The sequence below is a fragment of the Typha latifolia genome, chromosome 15, assembly GCF_019914945.1.
Source record: "Typha latifolia isolate L0001 chromosome 15, TyphaL0001v2, whole genome shotgun sequence".
NCBI lineage: Eukaryota > Viridiplantae > Streptophyta > Magnoliopsida > Poales > Typhaceae > Typha > Typha latifolia.
This window is the reverse complement of record NC_133100.1, coordinates 417,053-440,433: the sequence shown is the minus strand read 5'-3', so window position 1 is coordinate 440,433 and position 23,381 is coordinate 417,053. Positions and strand designations below refer to the sequence as shown.

Sequence of the window (23,381 nt, the reverse complement as noted above, 5' to 3'; positions counted from 1 at the left end):
TCTTAGTAGTCAATAAACTCATGTTTAATATATCGTGTTGATCATTATCATCAATAATTACTTTTTTGTTGTCATTGTTATTGACTAATTTCCATTTGCATGGTATAAGTACAAAGACATGAGGTCCCCACTTATTAAGAATTAGGCTTAAGATGAAAGACTTTGTTATATATGGTTGATTGCCAGTAACAAGGAACTTAGTGTGTGTCATCTTTTGCATACTAATGCACTGCCCAACACTGCTGTTTTATAGTGCCGTCCAAGAGTAAATATATCTCAATTCTATGGAGTTTATGGATCTATCATTGTCTTACTCTGGTGTAAATTAAACTATTTGGAGAATAATTATCCATTCCATAGGGATAAAATTTCTTAAAACCTTTATTTATATCTTTTGCTCTGAGATGTGTAGTTTTCATATGCTTCCACTATTGTCTCTGCACTTGTGTTACTTTCTCATTTATTGTTTATTTCTGACTGCCCCCACGCATTAATTAGGCTGTCTTGGATTAGAGAAACCTGCCAAATTATATTAATGCTTTCGATGTAGGAGTTCCATCTTACACACTGCAACCCATTGTGAGAGCATTTATATCATTGTTTCAGCAAGTACTCCATCCTATTAAATTTTTGGGGTCTGGTATCTGACTAATTCTGTACTTTTAACATTCTACGAACACTTTTGATGTGGCATCCTTATGTCCATTTACATATTAATGGAGATGATGATGCCATGTCAAAAATATTTGTAGAATGTTAGTAAAGTGTTTGTAAGTTAGAATAGTTTAGGTTCAAAAGCATTATTCATTGTTGATCACCTACCTTGTTTGTTTTTAACTGCTTCATGGTACTTAATCAGCCCATGTTTAGTACATAAATCCCTTTCCTTCTATATCCTGTTTGATTGCTGTAATAAATAGAATAAGGGTGGAGACTTTATCAATTCTTTTAGAATAAAACTTGGGGACTTATAATAAGGGAAAAGGATGGTAATTATATTTTCTTTTTTCTACTTTTTTTTTTTTTTTGGTTTCGATTAGAAGAATAAGGATAAATTATAACGATACTAAGTTGGACAAATTAGATAAAATTTTATTTCCAAACTTAGTTCTACAGTGATTAAGATATGAAAAAGGAGAAGATAACCAATCATCAGTTCACAACTTCACGCTCCCTAGTGAGGAGTCGTTTTGCAGTTGTATGCCATAAAGCCAATAAGAGTGAATAAGATGGTGGAATAACCTTCTGGATAAGAAACCCTCTGATTTGTCATTATCCATACCAATTGACAGGGTTAGGCAGGGGGTTTATCCTCACGTATATGTAGGTTTAGTAGCCTTCCTTGAGGTTAATCGACAAGTGGTGATTAAACTGACCATTGCTTGTATTATAATGATAGTGATTTAGGTACAATTGGCTGAATATGAGAAAAATGTTTATGGTGTAAGATGGATAATCCTTGTAGGCTACCTCATCGATAACGTATAATTTTGTACCGAAGCCAACAAAAGTGGTCTAAACTATTGTCAATTTCTTTATGTTGATGTACTTTTCCTTGTCCTAATCATAGACTAATCTTTAACTTATTCATCAATATAAGTGGCTATAATATAGGGAATGTCCATCAAAGCAGACATAATAAGATCATTAACTCGTTGTAATTTCTCGAGGCAAATCCTTAATTGTCAGAGATTGCTTCATTTTTACGATGTCCAGACATTCGGTTTAACAAACCAGCACATTTAAATCATGGGTCTTAGTCTGATGTGATGTGATCCTCTCGCTCTTGTCAAAGCAAAATCTATGCAAAATATTCTTGATCAAGATGTGTTTGTGTCCGGGGCCCAGATGCCTTTGACCAGCACCTCATTTCTTTCCTTGCATTATTATAATTACATTTTAAAAAATATCGAATGTATTTTTTTTATGTAGACCTGTAGACATACATACAAATTGAGTGATAAAATAATCTACCTTTTTTCTTTCACAAGCCACGTAGGTATGTGTCTTGCTATGTTGTTATTATATATGCAGTCCTCTTTCTTATCATCTGCACATTGTGTATTACTTTTTCTGCAATATTTATGTCAAGATGTTGGAGAGATAAATTAATGCTTGCTCTCTTGTATCAAACTTGGTGATTAGAAAAGTAGAGTCATAAAGAGTATAGATACAAATTTTCCTAAGCTCAAGTTTATTCATGTTGGAATTCCGAGTTGGAAAAAAAAAAGGGAAGAGAGGGGGGGAGGGGGGATTGGGTTTTTGATACATGTGAGCAAAGAGCTCTCTAATTTAAGTGCTGCTTGTTTCATCTCCTTGACTAGACTCGTCGGAGATCTCGGTGACACAGCTTGAATCTGATACGGATGGTGATGAAGGCCTTCTTCGCATGAAATCGATCAAGCCCATATGGTGTTCGACCTCGGGTTCTTCCATCTTGGTAGCAGCTCTCTTCTTCCTAAAAATGCGACAGAGCACCCAACCACTCTGCAAACAAAAACCCATCGTTTAGGACTCAAAAAAGGATGCCAGGAAGAGAAGCAAAAGGGGAAAGCTTGGAAGGAGGGAGGGAGCAAGCTCACGTGGAGATGAGCGAGGCGGTACTCGTGCATGACCCAATCCGTCCTCGTCCCTCTCGGGGCCTTCCCTTGGTAGAAGACGAGCGATCTCCTCAGACCAACCACTTGGCTGCACCCAGAAGCGGCGAAGATTTCCTTCTCCTTCCCCGTTGCCTTCCAGTACCCGGATTTCGCCAACCTGTTCGACCTATTGCCTCTGAGAAACTTCGGCTCCCTGAGGTTGAAGAAGTACCTCTCTTCTCCACACCCACCTAAATTTATTCATCGGTTATATACTTTATCGTGGTAAAATAATTAGACGGTCACTTATTAGAAAGTAGCAGCAGCAGAAGGGTAAAAGGGTAGGACTTTTAAGTACTAACCAGGTAAATCCCAAGGGTTGTACTTGTAGAGCTCGATCTCCGGGATGATGGCACAAGGCAATGGCCATGAGAGGACCTTCCTCTTAAGGTACTGGGAAACCAACTCCTCATCAGTTGGGTGGAATCTGAATCCCGGAGGTAGCCTCGTCAAGCTTGGCTTATCCATGAACCAACCCGAAGAGATCACCTCACTTCCTCTATTATTTGTCTACAAGTTTTTGAGCTAGCTTCTATACCACCTTTGGGTCCAAATGGGCCGCCGTACTAAGAGAACCCATGTGCCATTTTCCTCTACGAATGGCTTCAGCAGGAGAGAGAAGAAGAAGAGGGGAGAAAGTAGAGAGATGGGTATCTACGGAAGTAAAGGTTAGGGGCTTTATAGCGAGGTTGCGGGTAGAACGCGACGACTCATGTGGCGTGAATTAGACTCAAGCATTTCTTCTCCTCTTTGACGCATTTAAACAAATGCGTGGTGACCGAAATATATTATTAGAACAAGGAAGCAGAAAAGAGTTTCTTTAAATATCTGTTGGGGGGGGGGGTTGTTATGTAAAAGAGGGGGGGGGGGACGGCTCCTTTTGGGAGGAGTGGTCGTAGGGGAAACGTACGGGAGTTGAGTATGTATAATGACGTAAATGCCCTTACTTGTACATGCTATTTACTAGACAAAAATGACGGAGCCGGTATTCGTCTTGGGGTGGGTAGGTTGGGTATTTAGGGGAAAAAATTGGCGTCACGCTTACAGCTGGAGAGCACCAACGCCTCCTTTGGACCAGTGATTGGACGAAATTGCCCTTCGCAGCTACCATTATTACAAAGGTTTCTTTTGCATTTATTCCCTCCACAAACTTCTTAATTATAACTCTAGCCTTCATTAGTTTAAACAAAATATTCTCGTCTGCCATTTTATAATTAATATAAAAATTTAGAATCTAAGGTGATATTATTTTCTTTCCTGTAGGGGCAGAGTTGTAATTAAGTTAAAGAATTGCCCTTGGGACCCACATGTCTCCACTGTGATGGAAGAAGTTGAAGCAAATGACAAATTTGCCGCCTACCAAAGAGATTTTCCCATGATTCGGAAGTATGAAATTAAGGAAGCATAATTTTGGAGGAACTCTTAAATGACCTAAATGCCCTCTATGAGAGTAGGAAATTAAGTGATAAAAGAAAAGAACATTTGACCTGACGGCGATAAAATTCTACTCAAATATATAATAATTATTATTATTTAGTCATAATTCTTATACAAATAAGAGGAATAATATAAATCATGTTGTTAGTAGAGGGGAACCACTAATTGGCACCGAGGGTAATAATGCCAATAAAATGTTGTGGGCTAGCTTTGGGCATTTGACTTTGTATGGTTGTTAATTGACGTAAGGAGAAGGGAAACTAAACTGCCTTTCTTTTGCTTAATTAATCAATATTATAATAATGTGAAATAGACCATGAAAAAGGGCAAAAAAAGATCATATTCTCAAATAATTAATTAAGTATTCTCATCCTCAACTTATGTATATATATATATATATATATATTTATGTTTTGATTTAATTATTTTTATTGGTCAAAGTGGTTTGCGTGTGGGAGTTGAAGACGGTTTGTACCTTGTTGGAGTAAAAAGAGAGGCTCCAAAAAGGTGCAATTATTGTGCTTTATGTAGGGTTTTGTTTTCTTCCATTTATTTGCTTCCTTTCTTTGGCTTTTCCTCATTTCTATCCACTACTATTACAAAATAAATGAAGAAGAAAAGCAACACCATTTCCAACTCTTGGGCTCTTTAGGCTAATGGAGAGAGAGGAGAGAGGAGAGAGGTTGCAATTATTTGTGCCTTGATTAGTGTTTCTTTAGATTAAAATTTAATTTAAAGGGTTAGAAGCACTAAGAGGATTGAGTGGTGGAATGTTCTTTTTAGCTTCCTATTTCCTACTCTTGCCTTGTGAGGGGAAGCAATGAGTAAGTACCACATGGGTGGACCATACCTAATTACAGATTTGGGAACATTAATCTAGATTAGCATTTTGGGCTTAATGAATTTATAGTTAGGGTTTTATGACAAGAATTGTTTTGCCAATTTTAAACTCATAATCCAAACATTTAAACATATATATATATATATATATATATTTATATCTATATATTTTTTGTTCATGAGCAAAAGAGTCATCATCCTACCTTTTATGTTTTGGTTTATTGTTTATAAGATATTTGGAGCATAGTACACATGGGAAAATTCCACTAATATTGAGGGTTTCCTATGAAACCCACCTATTAATCATGCTTTACTTATGTATGTATAGAATATTTTATAGTTTAATTAACAATTGATTGCCACTTATTAGTTGTTAAAATATAAGGTAATTCGCGTTTAGTGTTATCCACGTTCTTTATTACCATTTGCTTTTAGTTTATTTTATTTTATGAATAGCTCGTAGGCTTTGTAATTCCATTCATTTCAATTATATTTATAAGCTTGATACATAGAAAAAGCTAGAAGATATATTGAAACAGTCCTAACAAGAAGAAATAAGTATTAAGTCCAGACCGTGTATAAGATCTAAATGAAATAACACCTAAAACACTTGAGCAAAATTCACCGGCTAATTGTAGCAACTATCTCCAACGCGCGTCTTACTACTAGATCTGAGAGAGGTTGATGCTGCGAGAGTGGTGAGGAAGGAGTAGTAGGTATAATGAGGGTGACGAGTATGATATGAAAGGTGCAGTTAACATGGTAGAGCTAACAAAGTTAGTGTGGAAGAAGAGAGGATGATGGAGTGGATGGTTGAGGAAGAGACAATGGACAAGAGGTTAGGCTCAAGCAAGTCCATAGTGTTGGAGGAAGTCTCGAGCAATCGGGACCAACCCAACCCAAGTCATAGGGAGGCGAATAGTAGGTGGAGTTGAGACTTCACCTCGGAAGCCACCACACTATGGAGCTGGCCACTAGTGATGCGGGATGAAGGAGGAGAGAGCTAGTTAGGACGATAGTAATGATGTTAGTTGCTACGAGATAAAGATCGAGTCGATGGCACTGACAACGAGGTGGGGAGGGAGAAAGAAATGTAAGAGCTCACAACTAAGAAGAGAGAGGAGGAAAACGCGAGGGAGAAAAGAGAGATTAGATCAGAGAAGAATGAAAATGCGAAGCCTCATGGGTTAGAAAAAGTGAGAGAGGAAAGCCTATTAACGGTAGGGGAGAAACCCTCTAGGAGGGCAAAAAAAAGACCTAATTCTAATGGAGAACTTTGCTAGGGTCGGTGTGAGGTAATAGGGATAACTCTCTTGAGAATGGAAAATTGACCCCTTTGATTTTGGTTGGAATATTAAGTTACGTTTCAGCTGTGATAAAAAAGTCATGCAGTTTTCCTTATTTCTATATTGTTTGGATGTAATTTCCCATATAAGAGGCAAAAAATTCTTCGATAAGATTCTTTTATGCTGGGAAACAAAGAATAGACAAGCTTTACTTATCATTTACTAATATCTAATATTACTATCTAAGAAGAAAAGATGTATACAATATTACCCTCATTTTGTTGAATCGAAGCAAGTCTGACCATCAATAAGTGGCAACCTTTTATTCCTTTTCATTTTTTTTCTCTCCAAATATTTTGCAATAACTTATTGGAAATACACATGATTTCCCAAATGACTCAAATGAGCTTTTGAATCGTTCACTTACCATCATATGCTATTACTGTGTTCAATCAAACAAATGGCCTTGACTTTGAAACTTTGACTTCACATATGGTGAGAGCTATGAATACATCTAACAAGACTATTCAAATGTGCCAGCTTTTGGGCATGGGCACATCTTGGAAACTGACAACCATCTTGTTTTGGTTGGCTTAAGTCTATGGTTGAATCAATCAAGCAATCTTGATGTAGTTGAAGAAGCTAAGCAACAGTTGTAATGGGAATATAGTACTCTACAATAAAAGAAAAGAAAATATTGACACTAAATTTTGCAGTAGAGAATAGAATGTTTCAATCACTGGAATACCAACCAATCAAGAGACAAAACAGTTGCAACCAGTTGATTTGAACTAAAGTAACAAATATATTACTCTCTGCCCAATTCTCTCCTACACCCAAAATTCTAATTCCTCTTGGAAGGCTACTTTTGTCATTATGGAAAAGAAGAGGTTCAACAAATATATATATATATATATATATATATATATATATATATACCCATTCTTCCTTAATGGTTGGCCTGGAATTGTGAAGTGGACTTGAGAGTAATCTTGTTCTCTTCTCTCTCTCTTTGCTTGCTTTCTTTCTTTCTTGGCCTCCCTTTGAGAAGCATCCAAGTCTAAGCACAAGAATGAGTCAAACTCCAACTTGCCCATCTCAAGGTGGGCTTCAAAAAAGTTTGGATTCTTGCTTCTGTGGTTCATATCATGAGCAATGTTGGAAGAATCCTTAAATTTTTTCCTTAGAAGAAACACACACTTTGAATTCAATTGATGGTGATGGTCATCCTAAGCTAGGGTGCATTTTTCCCTTCATTAACCTTTTCCCCTAATTTTTTTTTTTGATTGATTTATGGTGTAGTTAACAAGATATCCACATCTTCTTTTGCATCACAAATAGCACCTTGGATTATTTCTGAAGGCAATAAAGAAAAAGAAATCAATCTAGCAAGGATTTACTTGTTATTTTAAATGAATTATTGTTGCTTTGCTGATGATTAGTGCCTAATTCCAATCATTAATTTTTGCTCATGTTTTCTTTTCATCTGAAAATTAATATGTTCTAATAGGTATGATCTTCAAACAAGATCAAAATTGAACTATTTGCATAGTTAATGGGCTTGAAAGGTTAAATAAAGCCCATGGGCTAATGTTGCCTAGTCCAATAATTAATCTTTTAATCAAAGTTTTCATGGCTCAAAAATCCTATCAGGAGAACATTAATAATAGTGGATAGTTGTGAGATTAAAAAGGAGTGATTTCTAAGATGGGCCTATACATAATTCTCAGCTATTTGAAGTGGAGATAATTAGGAGATTATATATGTGATCAAGATTTTCCTCACTAGCATATTAGTTCCCCCTTACAACAATTAGTATCAAACTCGACCGTTTAAAGATCATAAAAAAAATGTTAAGCTATTTAGTGTGACCAATTTGATAGATCTCATGAATATGTATCTCTTGCGAGATTGGCGTTTAATTAGGGCTAGTTTTAACTAGGGTGTCGAAGAATTTGGAATTTGTGGACAAACACGACCGTTTAATAAACAAATTATTCATGTAATAAACAAGTTATTTAAATTATAATTAGATCATTAGGTTATTCAGGTAATAAATGACTTATAATTTGAATCCGATTATGTTAAATTAAACTCATTTAAAATCTTCGAATTCAAAAAATTACCACCCTTAATCTATGATTAAAGAATTGATAAAAATGGCAACAAGTACCAACTATCAAATTAGTTAAGAATGTAGAGGAGTTAAAAATAAACTACTCAATTTTGTTTTGTTCTTTAATTTTTCCTTCCTTCTTTTCTTGCTGCAACAAAAGGAAAGAGAATCCACACAAGAGAGGCAAAAGTTTTAGGAAAAGATTACAAGTAAGATTGTCTTTGGGTATTTAATTAAGAGGAACAATATCTGACTTTGATCACCACTAATTACTCAGAATTAACAATAGTACTCTCAAGGTCGGTGCATGGAAGCTTTTTGTGTTAAGTGTTAATTACTTAATTAGTTGAGCCCTAATCCAAGTACCAAGCATCATGTGCTCAGGTTAATTGGTGGAGGTAAAAAGGAGAACTGAAACTAGTGTTTGTTCCTCGAAAACTGTGCACCAAAAAATAAAATAATATATATATATATTACTACCACATTCGCATTACAAAAATAAGACAAGGAGAAGAACCAGCAATACGAATCAAAAATTTGAGAATGACTCGAAGAATAAAACTACTTAAATCTTCTACGAAATCGAAAATTAGATCTAGGGTTTAAGGTTCAGAATTTGTCGGAGTTAGATGTTATGACTATATATATTTGTTGTAACCCTAAATCGAGAGAAGTATCTCTTCTCCGCGCGCGCGAGAGAGAGAGAGAGAGAAAAAGAAAGAAAAAGTAGTGAAACTTAACAACTATCTCTTTTATGTGGATGTAAGCACTTTCCAGACCATAGAATCCTAAGTGCACTTAAGATAAGCTTTTTAGCATTTTTTTTCAATATCTATGGTGTGATTGCCCCATGCATTATACTTGGCCTTGTCTTAAAAATTAAGAGACTAGTGTCTGGATCATTCATTCCCAAGTTGATCAAATTTTAATCTTATCTCTCTTGCATTAGCCTTTGATGATGAGAGGTGATGATCAGATGACCATGCATGATAAGGTGCATCAGGCTATAAAAGATAACCCTAATCTTTGGAGGATAAGGACATACAAGCTAATTAAAACCTTGAGATAGGCCTCATCCTTAGATAGAGAAACATTTAATTCCACAAACCCAATTAGTGGATGCATGGGTCATGGGGATCATTAGTATTAATTAGTAATTACATCTCATTTAATTTGGGACAATGGCAGACAGATGAGAACCTCTTTTAGGGTAATTTAGTATGCAATTTGCTAAGAATATTCTTTTACCTTTGATCATCTCCTCACAAAAGGGACAAATACTTTCATCCATGCATGTCCTTCTTAATTAAGTAGATTTGGGAGTTAATTCTTTTATTAAGTACTAGCTAATCCACTGGTTAAAGTTACCAGCTTTTTGGTTAAAATATTTTGTACTTATGTTTCACCTTAATACTGCAAGACTAAGTAGTTGGGCAGAAGACTCTAACCTTTAATTATATATTTAAGAGTGTAGTGTATTTTAACCTAACTCCGAGGTTAAGTTCAATTAACAAAACTGTAAATATTTAGTAAAATATAAGACTTGATTTACAAATATTAAAAATGTAAGATGTAAATTGCAAATATGCGAAAAAAATGCAAGGTGTTAAATGTAAATTTTCTTTAAACATGTCGTAAGAATTAGATAAGAGATACTAACAAGCAATAACATATGATTAAGATGGTATAATGGAGGTTTTATATGTGATCTAATTAATCTATAAGATCAAGATTTGGAGCATTAAAATGATTAATTAGGATATTTAACAAGCAAGAAAATTGAACAATTAATCTCATCTATCCAAACCACATGATCAAAACAACATGCCATGTGGAGAAGAGTCCATTAATTATTGATAACCAAACACCAAACTATATGGTCAAATTTGTACAATTAATTTGGTAGCTTTTCTTTACAAGAATTAGATATCATTTAAGCTCTATTTTTTGCTCTTATTATCATTTATTTACAGGCTACTGTGTGTATATTTATTAGATTTAATTATGTTTTCATCTCCTGAGTATAGGCAAATGGTATGCTTTTATTTATTTTTAAGGAAATTTTGTCCCTTTTAAAAATTGAAATTAAAATTAAAATTACTGAAGTTAGTCCTCCTCTTCTGAACTTAGGAGTATTACTACGGTCTTTAAACATGCACAATCAAACTAATTCATATAGGCTGTGAATTATAAATTTAGGAAATTTGTATATAACACCCTGCTTTATAAAGTAATTCTGGTTTACGCCTTATATTTGTACTATTTGCAAATCGAGCTCTATGATTTAATAAATATGCGCTGAAAATACCCTAGGTTAAATTTGAACTAACACCGTCAGAATATTCCGTTAAGTAGAGATATCTTATTTTTAAGATGATTAAAATGCCCTTATTTTTAAAATGATAAAAATGCCCTTCGTATGACTTAGTTGATGGTATTTTTATAATTTTTTTAGTTTAATTAACTTAACTCAGAGATTTAATTAAGTTTAACTAACTTATCTAACGGCGTAGTATTTTCTGTACATATTCGCTAAACTATATAGCTCGATTTATAAATAGTGAAACTGTAGGATGTAAACCATAATTTTATTAAAAAAAAGGTGTTATATGCAAATTTCTCTATAAATTTTTTTAAACCCTAGAGAGAGAGAGAGAGAGAGAGAGAGAGAGAGAGAGAGAGGAAAATTGGGAGAAGCAAAGGTGGTAACGGGGAATGGAGGAAAGCCATGGGAGGAAGTTATTAGGGTTAGGGTTTCATTTCAAAGGCAGAGGGGGGGATATATGCTAAGTTGGCCATGCTGACGTGGACGAGCGGCTAAGAAGTGTGAGGAGGTGATCACGTGAGACAGCATGTCCTATGCCCAGCTTTCTTCCACTTGTTGTAACGTCCATAAAATAAATATATACTTAACAACATTATACTCACCTGAATATTAATATATATATATATATATATATATATATATATATATGCGTGTGTGTGTGTACCAAAGTGTAGATAATTATGGGTATAGAATTAATTACCTTTGTAGCCCTTCATTAGTGCTAATTAATCTGGCATAATTAGTTGTGCTTCTGGAGTGCAACATTGCCAAATACCACCTCACTAAATGAATAGCAGCCAAAAGCTTGCTTAAGCTTAATTACCACCCCTCTCTCTTCTCCTCTATAAATAGCTACTCTTCACCTCTCTCTTCCTCCCAAGCTTAACCTCTCTCTTTGAGCCCATTTCTCTCACTATACTATATCTCTCCTCTTTATATAGTTATAGTATAACTATATATATATATATATATATATATATATATATATAGTTAAGTTTGTTCTTTGAGAGAGGGAAAGAGATATCGAGATGGCAGTATTCTCCTTGGAACACCCTTGGGCTTTCACCTTTGGCATCTTAGGTAAGCTCTCCTTCCATTACAATAGATTCTACTCTCTCATCTTTTCTCCATTTCTTTTGATCTTCTTCTTCTTAATTTCAACAACTTGTATGCATGGAGTTGAGTTAATTAATTCACCACTGATATTGATGGTGGTGTGGAAGTGGACTTATACTAAACTAAGGAGCTAATAGTAACAACACTTACCTAATCTAGATATTTGCCTTGATGAGTCACTCTCAAACTTTAGCAACTAAGACTATGCATGCTGAAAACCTACTTGGTTTATGTATTGCAGGTAACGTCATCTCATTTATGGTGTATCTTGCACCGCTGTAAGAACAACAACATCACCCTCTCCTTGTCCTCTTTTTCAAAATTTTCTTCACTTATATCTTTGTATTTATGATCATCATTTTGGATGGTGAATTCAAATTCATTTGTAGGCCTACATTCTACCGCGTATATCGAAAGAAATCGACAGAAGGATTCCAATCGCTGCCCTACGTCGTCGCGCTGTTCAGCTCCATGCTGTGGATATATTATGCATTCCTCAAGACTAATGCTTACTTGCTCATCACCATTAACTCCATTGGTTGTATAATTGAGACCATATACATTGTTATGTATCTCACTTATGCACCAAAGACTGCTAAGGTATGTTTAATTCTTGTCATGTATATTTGCTAGCTCTTGAGAGTTGTAACTGATTAATTAAGTAATTAATTAAGTAATACTCTCAATATTTGATTAACTTGTAGATCTCCACTGCAAAAATACTTCTACTTCTAAATGTGGGGATGTTTGGATTGATCTTTCTTCTCACTCTTCTACTATCAAATGGGTCGAATCGAGTTAGCATTCTTGGGTGGGTCTGCGTAGGATTCTCCGTGAGCGTCTTTGTTGCGCCGCTGAGTATTATTGTGAGTGCTAAATTAGATTTAAATTGTGATGATAATTAAGATTTTTATTTAAAAAGATTGAATTTATTAGAACAGTTTAATTTCCGTTCTACAGAGGCTTGTGATTCGCACCAAGAGCGTGGAGTTCATGCCGTTCTCGCTCTCCTTCTTCCTCACTTTGAGTGCCGTCGTCTGGTTCTCGTATGGTTTACTAACAAAAGACAAATATGTTGCGGTAATTACCTAATCATTGTAACTATTTTTATTGATCTTTTATTTTTATCATCGACTAATTATTATGTTCTCTTTTTTTTTTCTTCTTTTGGTTGTTACTTATATAGCTCCCAAATATAATTGGATTTTTATTCGGGATTTGCCAAATGGTGCTCTACATAGTCTACAAAGACACAAAATTGATAGTCAAAGAATACAAATTGCCCGAACATGTCATAACAATCACAAAGCTAGGCACGCCCGATAAAAGCTCAGGGATCCAACCAGTCGAGTCAAACCCACCGCAACCTCACCGAGAAGAGCAAGGGGTGGAGAGAGATCAGAAGGACTACAACGACGAAGCAAATGGCGACAAAAAGGAAGCCCTAGAGGGGATTGAGATAGGTCATGTACTTGAGGTTTGATACATGGCAATTAAGTGTGATCTCATGGAAGTTCCATTGCTTTGCTCATATGTGATTGTATGACATCCTTCCTTATAACCCTATTGTGAATTAAAATGAGTGAGTAAATGAGATATCTAGTGAGAGAGAGAGAGAGAGAGTTAGATATGGACTTAGTTAACAATGTATGTGTGTAGGTAAGTAAGGAAGGAAAGCTTTGTCCATAATTTGATGCTTTGCTACATTTCTTTCGGCATGAATAAAGCTAGATTGGAATAAGACCTTGTTGTTATTATATATATATATATATATATATATATATATATTTTTTTAGGGAATTTGGCAAATAACACCCTATAGTTTAATGCTTTTGTAATTAGAGCTCCATCTTTTGAACTATTTATAATCCAATTAATCTTTTTTGTCATATAGTTGCTGAACTCTTTTTTTCTTTACCATACAGATCTCTTGATCTAAAAAATATTTTATTTTTTTCTTGAGGGTATATGCGAATAATAAAAAAAATTTAGGAGATATATATAATAATTCAGCGGAGTTAAGTGGAATTATTCTTCGTCGTTCACTTTCCTTTATATTACAAAATCTAAAAGTTTTTTAAAAAAAGTTAGTAAAAGTAATAGCAGGGTGTGATATGAAAAGGGGTCAGAGTAGTAATTGGAAATTTCACTAAACATTGGGTGTTATTTGAAAATTTTGCTCCTCGTAATAGCTTTCGTAGATCTTGGGCGTATGCCACGTGGGATTTGGTGGGTGCATGAAAATTTGCAAATTGGGCCCCACATTTGAAGGGAATCATATATAACGGTTTGGTTTGGATGTTTGTGAGCCGCTCTCTTTCCTCCTCTTTTTTAGATCATTCGGCCGTAAAGATTTATTAGCTTTGGAGTCATGCAATGGGAGGTTATTTATGACGCATAATAAAAACAATAAATATTTTCTCTACTTTTATTTTCAAAAAAATAAAATAAAAAAATTCTCATATGTGAGAAATATTTAGGAGATTTTATTTTTTTTAATTTTTGTTTCTTATTAAAAAAAAACTTTTATATAGTTGTAAAAGCTAGAGATGGATACATAGACATGTAGGTGGAGAAAGCCAAACCCTAATTATGATCGAGCATCATTGGCCGCCTATCCAACCTCAGCTAGCTTGATGCTTGTCCACATGTCACATGCATCAAACTCCCGCCGTTCATTTCTTTTGTCTCTCTCACAAGCTACGCACCAAATAGAACGTTGTGTTATGCTGCCTTTTGGACATCTGATGTAACATAGATAAAATTATAAATTTATTTTTTTATCACTACTATGTCAACCCAGACAAAACTATAAATTTGTCTCTGTTAGTGCTATGTCAGCCCGATATCCTTATATCTCAAAAAATAAAAGCATATAGGGGCGTAACTGAACTAAATTATTCAATGCTAAATTTGCTTCAAATCGAACTAATTCAAATATAGATCTTAATTTTCTGATGCGTATAATAAATTGGTCATATTTAATGTAAGTAATTCGGATCCTATCGTATGTAGATTCGGATTCGGATATGGAATGAATATCCATCCAAGCTTCCATGATTATATATTTTCTTTAAAAATATCTGTAGATAATGGTTATAGTCTAATATAAATATAACCTTTAGATTATTCTAATTCCTATATAGTATGAATAATCTTGAGTACCAAACAATAACATTTGTATTGTGTTTGCTTAATGTGTTAAATTTCTATTATTTCTGGTGAGATGATTAAAATATTATGCTCTAATTTATAGTTATTAAACTAACATAATCTAGGGTCAAAAGTTATGACTTATTGTCTTGGAAATTCTACTAGTATTCAATCATTATTTATTTCTGGAACCAATTTTTTTATTCCTTCCTCTGATTAAGAATAGAGTGCAATCAAATCTTTTGACTCAATTAATTTTGGGGGAGTAGCTTCTACTCCTTCCTAATTAATACTTAGAGCTTCAATCAAATCTTTTGACTCAATTAATTTGGAGAAGCAGCCAAATTCTGGCTCTTTATTACTCTCCCTAAATCCCTCTTTGATGTATTATTTAAACTATACTTCTCTAGAATCAAGATTTGGGCCTGAATAAATGACCTTATAATTTAATTTTATCAACTTTGACACGTTAACGAGCTTGTAATTATTTATATACAGCCAGGTGCAAACCAATGCATCAAAGAATAAAAATAATATGGGGCTTGAAAAAAATAGGGTGTGAATCACAAATACGTGAAAGTTTAGGTAGTGAAATGTAATTTTCCCGTTATATATATATATATATATATATATATATATATATTTGTATGTATATATGGGGAAATTAAATGGATTTTCATTTATATGCCACTAAAACTTTGTATACCTACATAGATTCTATCAAGTCCCACTATATAAATTCTATCAATCTATGTGCACAAAATGGATCTTAGCTGATAGCATTACAAACTTTACAAAATGCAAAATAATGCAGAGGAAATTTCTTTTGACTTCCTGCATATATTTTAAACATAAGCTATATACAGTAAAAGGACAGTGCTAGAACAGCTAGTCAAACCAAAAGAAAGTCAACTCCATTCATCACTTGACAATTCTAATATTTCCCTAGAGCTCCGACGAGATCGAAGTGCGCAGTACTTCTTCCGCTTACAATTCGTGATTTGCAAGTCATGAATTCTTACAACCTCTGGGCTTGGTTTTGGTTTTCTCTTGTGCATGAGAAGCTGGAGTCTAGATGCAGGACATGGGTCAAAGGGAAATGAATAAACTCCTCATCCTCCATGAATAACTGTAAGTTCTTGGTCTTCAACATAAACTTAACTTCTTCATCTAACCCAGAGTTGACATCCACTTGAATTAGCTTCCAGAGATCATTGGTCAGGTGTGGAGTTTCCTGAGTTTAAGATGTTTGAGATTGCACGAGAGAAGTACGTGATGAACTCGATACTTGTTTGCTCTCTTTGTAGCTTCTTTTATGAACAAAGAGCTCGTGAGAACATTTCTCCCAGAATACTATCCTTGATGCTTTCACCTCAAGCTTGTTCCTCCCAGATGGAAATTCTAAGATGTAACTGATTAGCACTGGTTGTTAATCTCATGAACTGCAAGATTTAATAAAATTCTTACCATGCCATGCCTTTTTTTCAATGGCATTCTAACTCTAGGGCCGGCGAAGAAACCTAACACAATCCGTATAAGACCTTCTGATATAAGCTCACACTTAGCTTTAAGTTCCCAGAACCATAGATTAAGGGGAGAGAGAACTAGCATTAAAGTTCACCAATTCTGACAGTTTTTTCACTCCAAGGCTGCTGTAAGTATGACAGATTGTGGATGGGAATGGAAGGGAAAGTTTGAGGAGGACACCAAACAAATAGAGGCTCCTCAATAGCAGCAGTGAACAAAGCTTCAAGCTCTACATCATCAGGGATAATGACCTCATTCGTCGCCTTCAAGTAGATTTTGCCTTCAGTCTTTGCAACAGTAGGAAGTTTCTTTATATTCTTCTTTAGGACATCAGTGTTTAAGTTCCAATTCGCAACTATGTGCTCCCAAAAGGAGCAGCATTCTGCAACTGTAACTTCATGTCGATTGTCAAGTTCCCAGCTATTCCATAGCACAATGTAATAACTTATCGAGGGATGTAGAGGTAGTTCAAAAGCAAAATAAAAGAATTGCAGCAATGGGCTTTTATAGCAGTTATCAAGGACATGAATTGGGACTTCATGCTGAAAAGGGTTCCCTTGTCATGAATTACACACACCTTAGATTTCACCCATGATCCATTGCCATGTTTGTCAGGGATCCAGACTTTGAAATCAGATCCATCACCTGGAGGCTTCCATCTGAACTGGCAAAAGAAACTATAGATCCTTACGATAATAGCAGACATGCGAAGCAAGACTCTTGTAGAGAAGCATGCAGACATCATCAATCTCAACCTTCACCTCAATGACCTTCAGTTCTCTGTACAAATAAAGGTTGAATCCATAGAAGTTGTTATCTAGGAATGCAGCATATGTTGGCTTTAATTTGCAATCTCATGCATGAGCAAACAACATACAGTCCTTTGGGGCTCTGTAACCCATATGGGTCTTCAACCATCTACTTATCCTGATTTTGTTCCGAAATGATTCAGGTGGGGAGTAATCAGATGACGACTTCATTAGGAAACGGGTACATTGAAGTAGCATTAGAGCAGCTTCGACTGTAAAGTCCCCTGGTTCCTCGGACAACCTAAGTCCAGCCTCTACCAAATGGAATCCTTCACCAAGGTCAACTACAACATGCATTAGTGCAAGCTCACTTCTGTATCTATAAATATCGATACCATATGATCCATCATCAATAAGAGGAAGGTCAACAAACTGACAAATCATTCCCCATTTTGAGTCAAACAGAACTGATTCTGGAGGAGATTTGAATCCATGCTTTGTTTTAAGAAACTGGACACTTATCAGGCAGTTTTTAATTTCAGATACAACTGAAGGCATATTCGTGGAAACAAATTTGATACAGTTAAGAAGCAATAAACATCTCTGCAAGTTGGGCTTCCTGCAGATAAGAGTGACTTGACTTAAACCAACATACAATTACCTTCTTTGCACTGTCCAAATCTACTGCCACACTAATATCTTTTAGTTCAGACATGAAGGATCGAATTGAGTAGTCATAAAAAGCTTCGTCAATAAAGGAATCTCAACAGAATCAGAGAAAGGGCCCATTTCGGAATTATGAAGGATAGACTCTGAAGGATATCTATTTCCGATGATTGTTTTCATCCAAGGTTTGCTTTTAACCTTTTCCAACAATGCTAGGTCCGAGGATCCCATTCTTTGGACAGACCGAAGTAATAAGATGCCATCATCCTTGCTCATATCAGTTAAAGATTGTGGAAATGTAAAGTTGCTCAAGATATAACTATAAACTTCTTCCTCTGACAGAGATCTGACACCCAATATTTCGAGTACATCTTTGTACTGATTAATTTTTCCACCATAATATTCAACATATATAAGTGATAAAGTTTTGACAGAGTTTGTCAATTGGCACAGAGCAGTTTCAATATCTTTCTCATAGAAAAAGCTTTCATTTGGACAATCAAACCATTCAGTTACTTTCAGTCACCTTCCATTTGATATGCTCATAACAAACTTTGCAGGCAAGCTGAAATATCTGTTACACCTCAAGTTTTGATCCAACCAAACAACAAAAAGGCCTGTTCGGACGTCAGATCAGCATCTAAAATTGGCAACTCAATATCAGGAGGTTGCAGTTCAGCCAAATCCATAGCACGAGTATACTTCTTCATGAAAGTAAGAAAGCTCTTCCCTTGAGCACATTCACCAGCAACTGTTTTGCCATCAGCATATATATAACCAAGTTCTACATACGTACCCTTAAGAACTTCAGAACTTCATCGTACTCTGGAACATCATCTGATCATGTAATATGCACTTCCCTTTAGAATTAATACATTGTATTAGTAAGTGAAACAACTACACTGTCTGAAATGTTCAGAGTTGTGTTCATGAGATAAATAAGAGGCTCTAAAGCTACAATTTTGTGAGCATTGAGTTACATAGTTAGATCTAGGATAGTATGACCTATTATGGAATACACAAGGAGCCACTAACTTTTGACAATAGAAGGCAGACTTTGAATAACCTGAGCAACTGTGATACTGATATTTCTTCCTGTACTTGGATTAGGATATTCTGATACTTTATTCATGAGCCTTGCAAACTTTTTTCTTTTCTTTTTCTGCAGGACCTTTGTTTATTAGAATCATCTTATATATTGGGGCTCAAAGCCATGCCAATGGCATAATGTTTAGTTGCCATGTGTCAGATAATTGTAAGAAAGATTCGTCAAAAAATTCAACGTGGATTCTGAATAACTATACTATCCATTCTTTGAATAGCTAAATTATTTCCGGATTAGCAGCACAATTTTCGAACTTGCTATCTCACAATCTTGAATTCTATTACATAGAATTTACATACATATTGTGCTATCTGATCCCTCCTTTTCTTTCTATCTTACTGTAGAACAAGTTATCAAGCAAAGTTATGACAAGTAGAAGAACTAGAAATTGGTTGATCTACTTACCCTTTTCACCGATGAACCCATCCTTCCATTTTCCTATCTTAGATGAGCGTCCAATGCTGCAAATGCACCCAATATGATTCTTAGAGAAACCAATCTCATTGTTCAATATAATGAGTGTTGCTGCAGCTCCAATTCTGGTTATGTTCATCGAGGTGAACACAAACTCGATGTATGGTTCTATCCCCGCAGGGTATTGGTTATCCTCAGCATTCTTTAAAAAATAAAAATGTACAATGTACAATTTATAATGAAGTAACGAACAACAAAAGTCATCAATAACTGTCTGCAATGCACGTCTATACCATCAAACTGAAAAGATACAAATCAGTCAAAGAAAAAAAAAACACATAACTAGAACTTGGAAAATAATAAAAAAAACAGTTTGGTTTGGAAGTCCCAAAGCAATACACAAAGTAGTAGTTTTAAAACGCCTAGAAAAATAGAGAAAGAGCCACAAAAATGATTGATGACAATGATGAGAGGTAAGTCTAATATGGATATGGCTAGAAGGAACAAAGTCATAGTCTCCACCTTACATTATACAAGCAAACAGGAAGAAGAAGGCCACTAGAAGATCCATAAGAACTTAGTTTTGGTAATTCATACGATAAACTAATATGAAGAAACACATATATATACATAGCCATTCACCCATAAAAATTAGTAGCATAGCATACTAATGACAAAAGAGAGCCTCCCGCATGAAAACATTTTAATCAAAATAAATAGAGTGTAGGGAGAATATATGCCTCTGAGAAAAGAGGAATCAATATGCAGAAAAGAAAGAAGTTTTTAGCAAGAAGCCTAAAAATAAGGGGCGATTATGCAAAAAAAGAAAACATCTTTTTTAACTTACTTGAATGAGCTCCATGAGAAAATGGACATCTTTGGCGTAGAACTCAGCGGAGAGGTTTTTAACCGCGGAATGCAAGTCGTGGGTTAAGGGGTTGGGACTTGCTCCAACCCCAATGGAGAACTTGTTCCTCCTTATCTCTTCTATATGGCTCCTAGCGGCCATTGGAGAGATGCATGAGAGGAGAAAAAGAGATGGTTGAGAGAAGTACCAAAGAAGAGAATGGAGATGGTGTACTGAGAGAGAGAGATTTGAAGCATAGCGGCACAGGGGTTGGTTTGCATTCCATTCGCAAGAATATTGGATTAATTACACTTTACCCATTCTTTTATGGGTGTTTTGAGAAAATAAAAGCAAACACAAGGGTCGGATAAGAAATAGCCATCTGACAAGTTGTTAATAATAATAAAAGAAAAAGTAGGGTGTGTTTTGTAATAACTATCCATCTCCCGCGCTTATCCTCCGCTCACATATTCCGCACGAATCGAGCCGATGCCTCCCGTAATCACCTCTCCTCCTCCCTCTTCTCCCCTCGCTAATCCTAACCCTACCTACCATCCTCATCGAATCCGGAATCCCCCGTCTCCTTTTCGATTCGCCGTAAAGATCACATCTTTTTCCTCTCTCTATCTCTTCGTCTCGATGGGGTGCAGCCGATCCAAGCTCGAGCCGGACGAGGAGGGGCCGCCGGCCGAGCTCCGCCCCGGACGCCGCATATTCCATGACTACCGCCGCCGGAGGGACGGCCGGGGCCGGAAGGACAGCTCGGTGACCACCTCCGACCTCCTCCGCCCCGACGTTTCCGACGCTGGCGAGGTGCCGGATGCTGAGGCCAAAGACATGGGGGTTGGAGAAGCGGACAAGAGAGGACTGGAGTTAGGGTTAGCGTTTCGCAAGGGGAAGAAAGGTACGGAGGGAGAGGAAGAAGAGCTGCCTGGATCGCCGAGTTTTAGGTTTTATTTCGTCGATCTGCCGACCAAGTTGGGTGATGGTGATCATTCGGCGCTCGGCGAGGAGAAGAACGGTAATCGTAGCTCTCCTTTTCTATTATTTCTATGTATTTTATCTGTCGTTTTTAAAGAATTATAGTAATTTCTCTCGAAGGAATGTTAGTTTACTCAACTTAGTTTTCTGGTTTTCTTTCTTAACATTCATGACCTAATAATAATAATAATAATAATAATTATGATATATATTAGCTTATTAAAAATATCTTTCTCTCTACCTCCTTTGCCCATCTTTGTAAACCACTTGAAAGGCATTTCACCAAAATGATACAGCATAATGAACTATTCCTTATGTATGAAAGGGAGGTGTTTTTTCTTGTTAAAGGTAACAGAAAAAAATTCAAAAAGTAGGAGTTGATTTTTAAAATATCTCAAACATCAGGTTCCCAGTAATAAAACTAAGTCATAGTCGTAATATGTAAAAAAATCTTCTTTTTCCTCTTAAATCTAGTTTAGTTTAATTTGCATGTGAGAGCGACAAAACAAGGAAATAAGCCAAAAGACTAAAATGAGAAAAGAGCTTTGTGTACTATTATTTGTAAAATTAGGACTATGTTGCTGCTATATGTTACACTAATTCTTCCAGTTATCTGTAAGATAATTATTTCTTGAGTAATAGTTCATGTTCAAGATATATATGAGATAAAAGGTCATAATTTTGTTGCCTTTTAAGAGTAATAAGAAAGATTTAGCCTCACACTGCAACAGTATCATAAGATAAAAAGGCAGATGCATATTGCATGCAAACTAATAGCCTACTTTTTAAATAAATAAGATTGCAATCTTTATTCAAGACTTTTTTACAAACTCCCTTAATCACAAAAGGTCCAAACTTTTGTTCTTTTTAAGGTCTGAAATGCCGAAGATTATCTCCTTTTGACCCAGTCATATGGATGTTCTTATGTTCGTACTATATTTAGCAACCAAGAAGGATAATGACAACTGCTAAACTATATCTCATTTTGGTTACATTTCAGTTTGCAGGAAGGGCTTTGCTATTTTGTGGTTAAATTATCCTAATGACAGTTATATTATGTTATGATGAATCATGAATTAGGTAAGCTTGAGAAAACAGAGGGAAAGGATAATTCTCATCAGCAGGAGGATAGTGCAAAATCACTGCAGCCTAGTGAGGTACTAAGCTAATTGTTGCATTTAGCAATCTGTTTATTAATAATCTAAGTTTAAGGACTTCTGATGGTCAAACTAATTGTGATTTTACAATTTACTTTTCAGTATAGATAAATCTCCCTTGGAATTTGATGATAGTTTTTCCCCTTAATTGATTTTCCTTTCACTGGTGCTACTCAAACTGTCTTGTCCTTTTACTTATTTATGGATTTCAGTTTTGTTTGGCTCTTTTTCTCATTTAACGCTTCTGTTTTGTTCATTGGTTATACATTGTCTATTTTCATTTTTCGTAATGAGATAACAATCAAGATAGTGGTTTATAAGTTGGTTCTCCCATGGAAAGAAACTTTGTATTTAATTTTTTTCTCAGTGAGCTAACAATTTTATCCATTACAGGATTCAGAGGGCAAGCAGCAAAAGAGAGAGAAGGGATGGAGGTTTAAAGTTCTGACAAAGCGAAGTAGTGATGCATATAATAGCTTGGCGACTAGACAATAACAACTTTCCTGTGTCCTAGGTATATTATTCCAAGGAGATTGTTCAGGGCTTTCTATCTCTTTGGAGCTAGTTCAGTCAAACAGCTGCTAAGGCTATGTTCGCAGAATTATATTGCTGCTTGGGAGTTGCCTTTCATTTTTCCACCCTTAAAAAAGTAATCTCTGTATATAATGCCTCCTAATGGATGAGGCCATGTCTAAAGTTCTCAAGATTTGCCACCAGTTTTTCAGATTCCAAAATTTGTATGTAATCTCAGACTTGTGCTGTATCGACTGCTTTCTCAAAGGATGAAGGTTTGCAGAGGAATTACAGCGAAGGAGAGAATTTATGAATTCAGAACTTTCTGTTCGAGATCGATGTTAGTAGTTCTTCGGGTTGAATCCCTTTTGATGTTCAAATATAATTCCAGAATTTGCTTTCTATGGACTGACAAAGAAATTGTGTGTAAGCAATTCCATATTCCTTCTTGAATCCCTTTCTATTTCTACTGATTAAACTAGCAGTCAGCAGTCAACAACATATACATC

At 35.5% G+C, this 23,381-nt stretch overlaps 3 protein-coding genes across 3 annotated transcripts; 2 read left to right on the top strand and 1 right to left on the bottom strand.

Moving 5' to 3' along the window:
• Window positions 1–2,123: 2,123 nt before the first annotated feature.
• LOC140802080 (NAC domain-containing protein 83-like) lies at window positions 2,124–3,391 on the bottom strand. The gene is made up of 3 exons (XM_073157508.1): window positions 2,942–3,391; window positions 2,583–2,830; window positions 2,124–2,487 (listed from the first exon to the last, which is right to left on the bottom strand). Exons 1-3 carry the CDS (start codon window positions 3,105–3,107, stop codon window positions 2,293–2,295), a joined length of 609 nt encoding a protein of 202 aa, XP_073013609.1. The 5' UTR covers window positions 3,108–3,391; the 3' UTR covers window positions 2,124–2,292.
• Window positions 3,392–11,604: 8,213 nt separating this feature from the next.
• On the top strand, window positions 11,605–13,501 carry LOC140802017 (bidirectional sugar transporter SWEET14-like). Its single transcript, XM_073157424.1, has 6 exons — window positions 11,605–11,724; window positions 12,002–12,038; window positions 12,150–12,360; window positions 12,465–12,626; window positions 12,721–12,840; window positions 12,947–13,501. Exons 1-6 carry the CDS (start codon window positions 11,673–11,675, stop codon window positions 13,241–13,243), a joined length of 879 nt encoding a protein of 292 aa, XP_073013525.1. The 5' UTR covers window positions 11,605–11,672; the 3' UTR covers window positions 13,244–13,501.
• A 7,206-nt stretch (window positions 13,502–20,707) lies between these two features.
• On the top strand, window positions 20,708–23,104 carry LOC140802161 (uncharacterized). The gene is made up of 3 exons (XM_073157605.1): window positions 20,708–21,242; window positions 22,283–22,359; window positions 22,753–23,104. The coding sequence occupies exons 1-3, from the start codon at window positions 20,711–20,713 to the stop codon at window positions 22,852–22,854; spliced, it is 711 nt and encodes a 236-aa protein (XP_073013706.1). The 5' UTR covers window positions 20,708–20,710; the 3' UTR covers window positions 22,855–23,104.
• The last annotated feature ends 277 nt before the right edge of the window (window positions 23,105–23,381 follow it).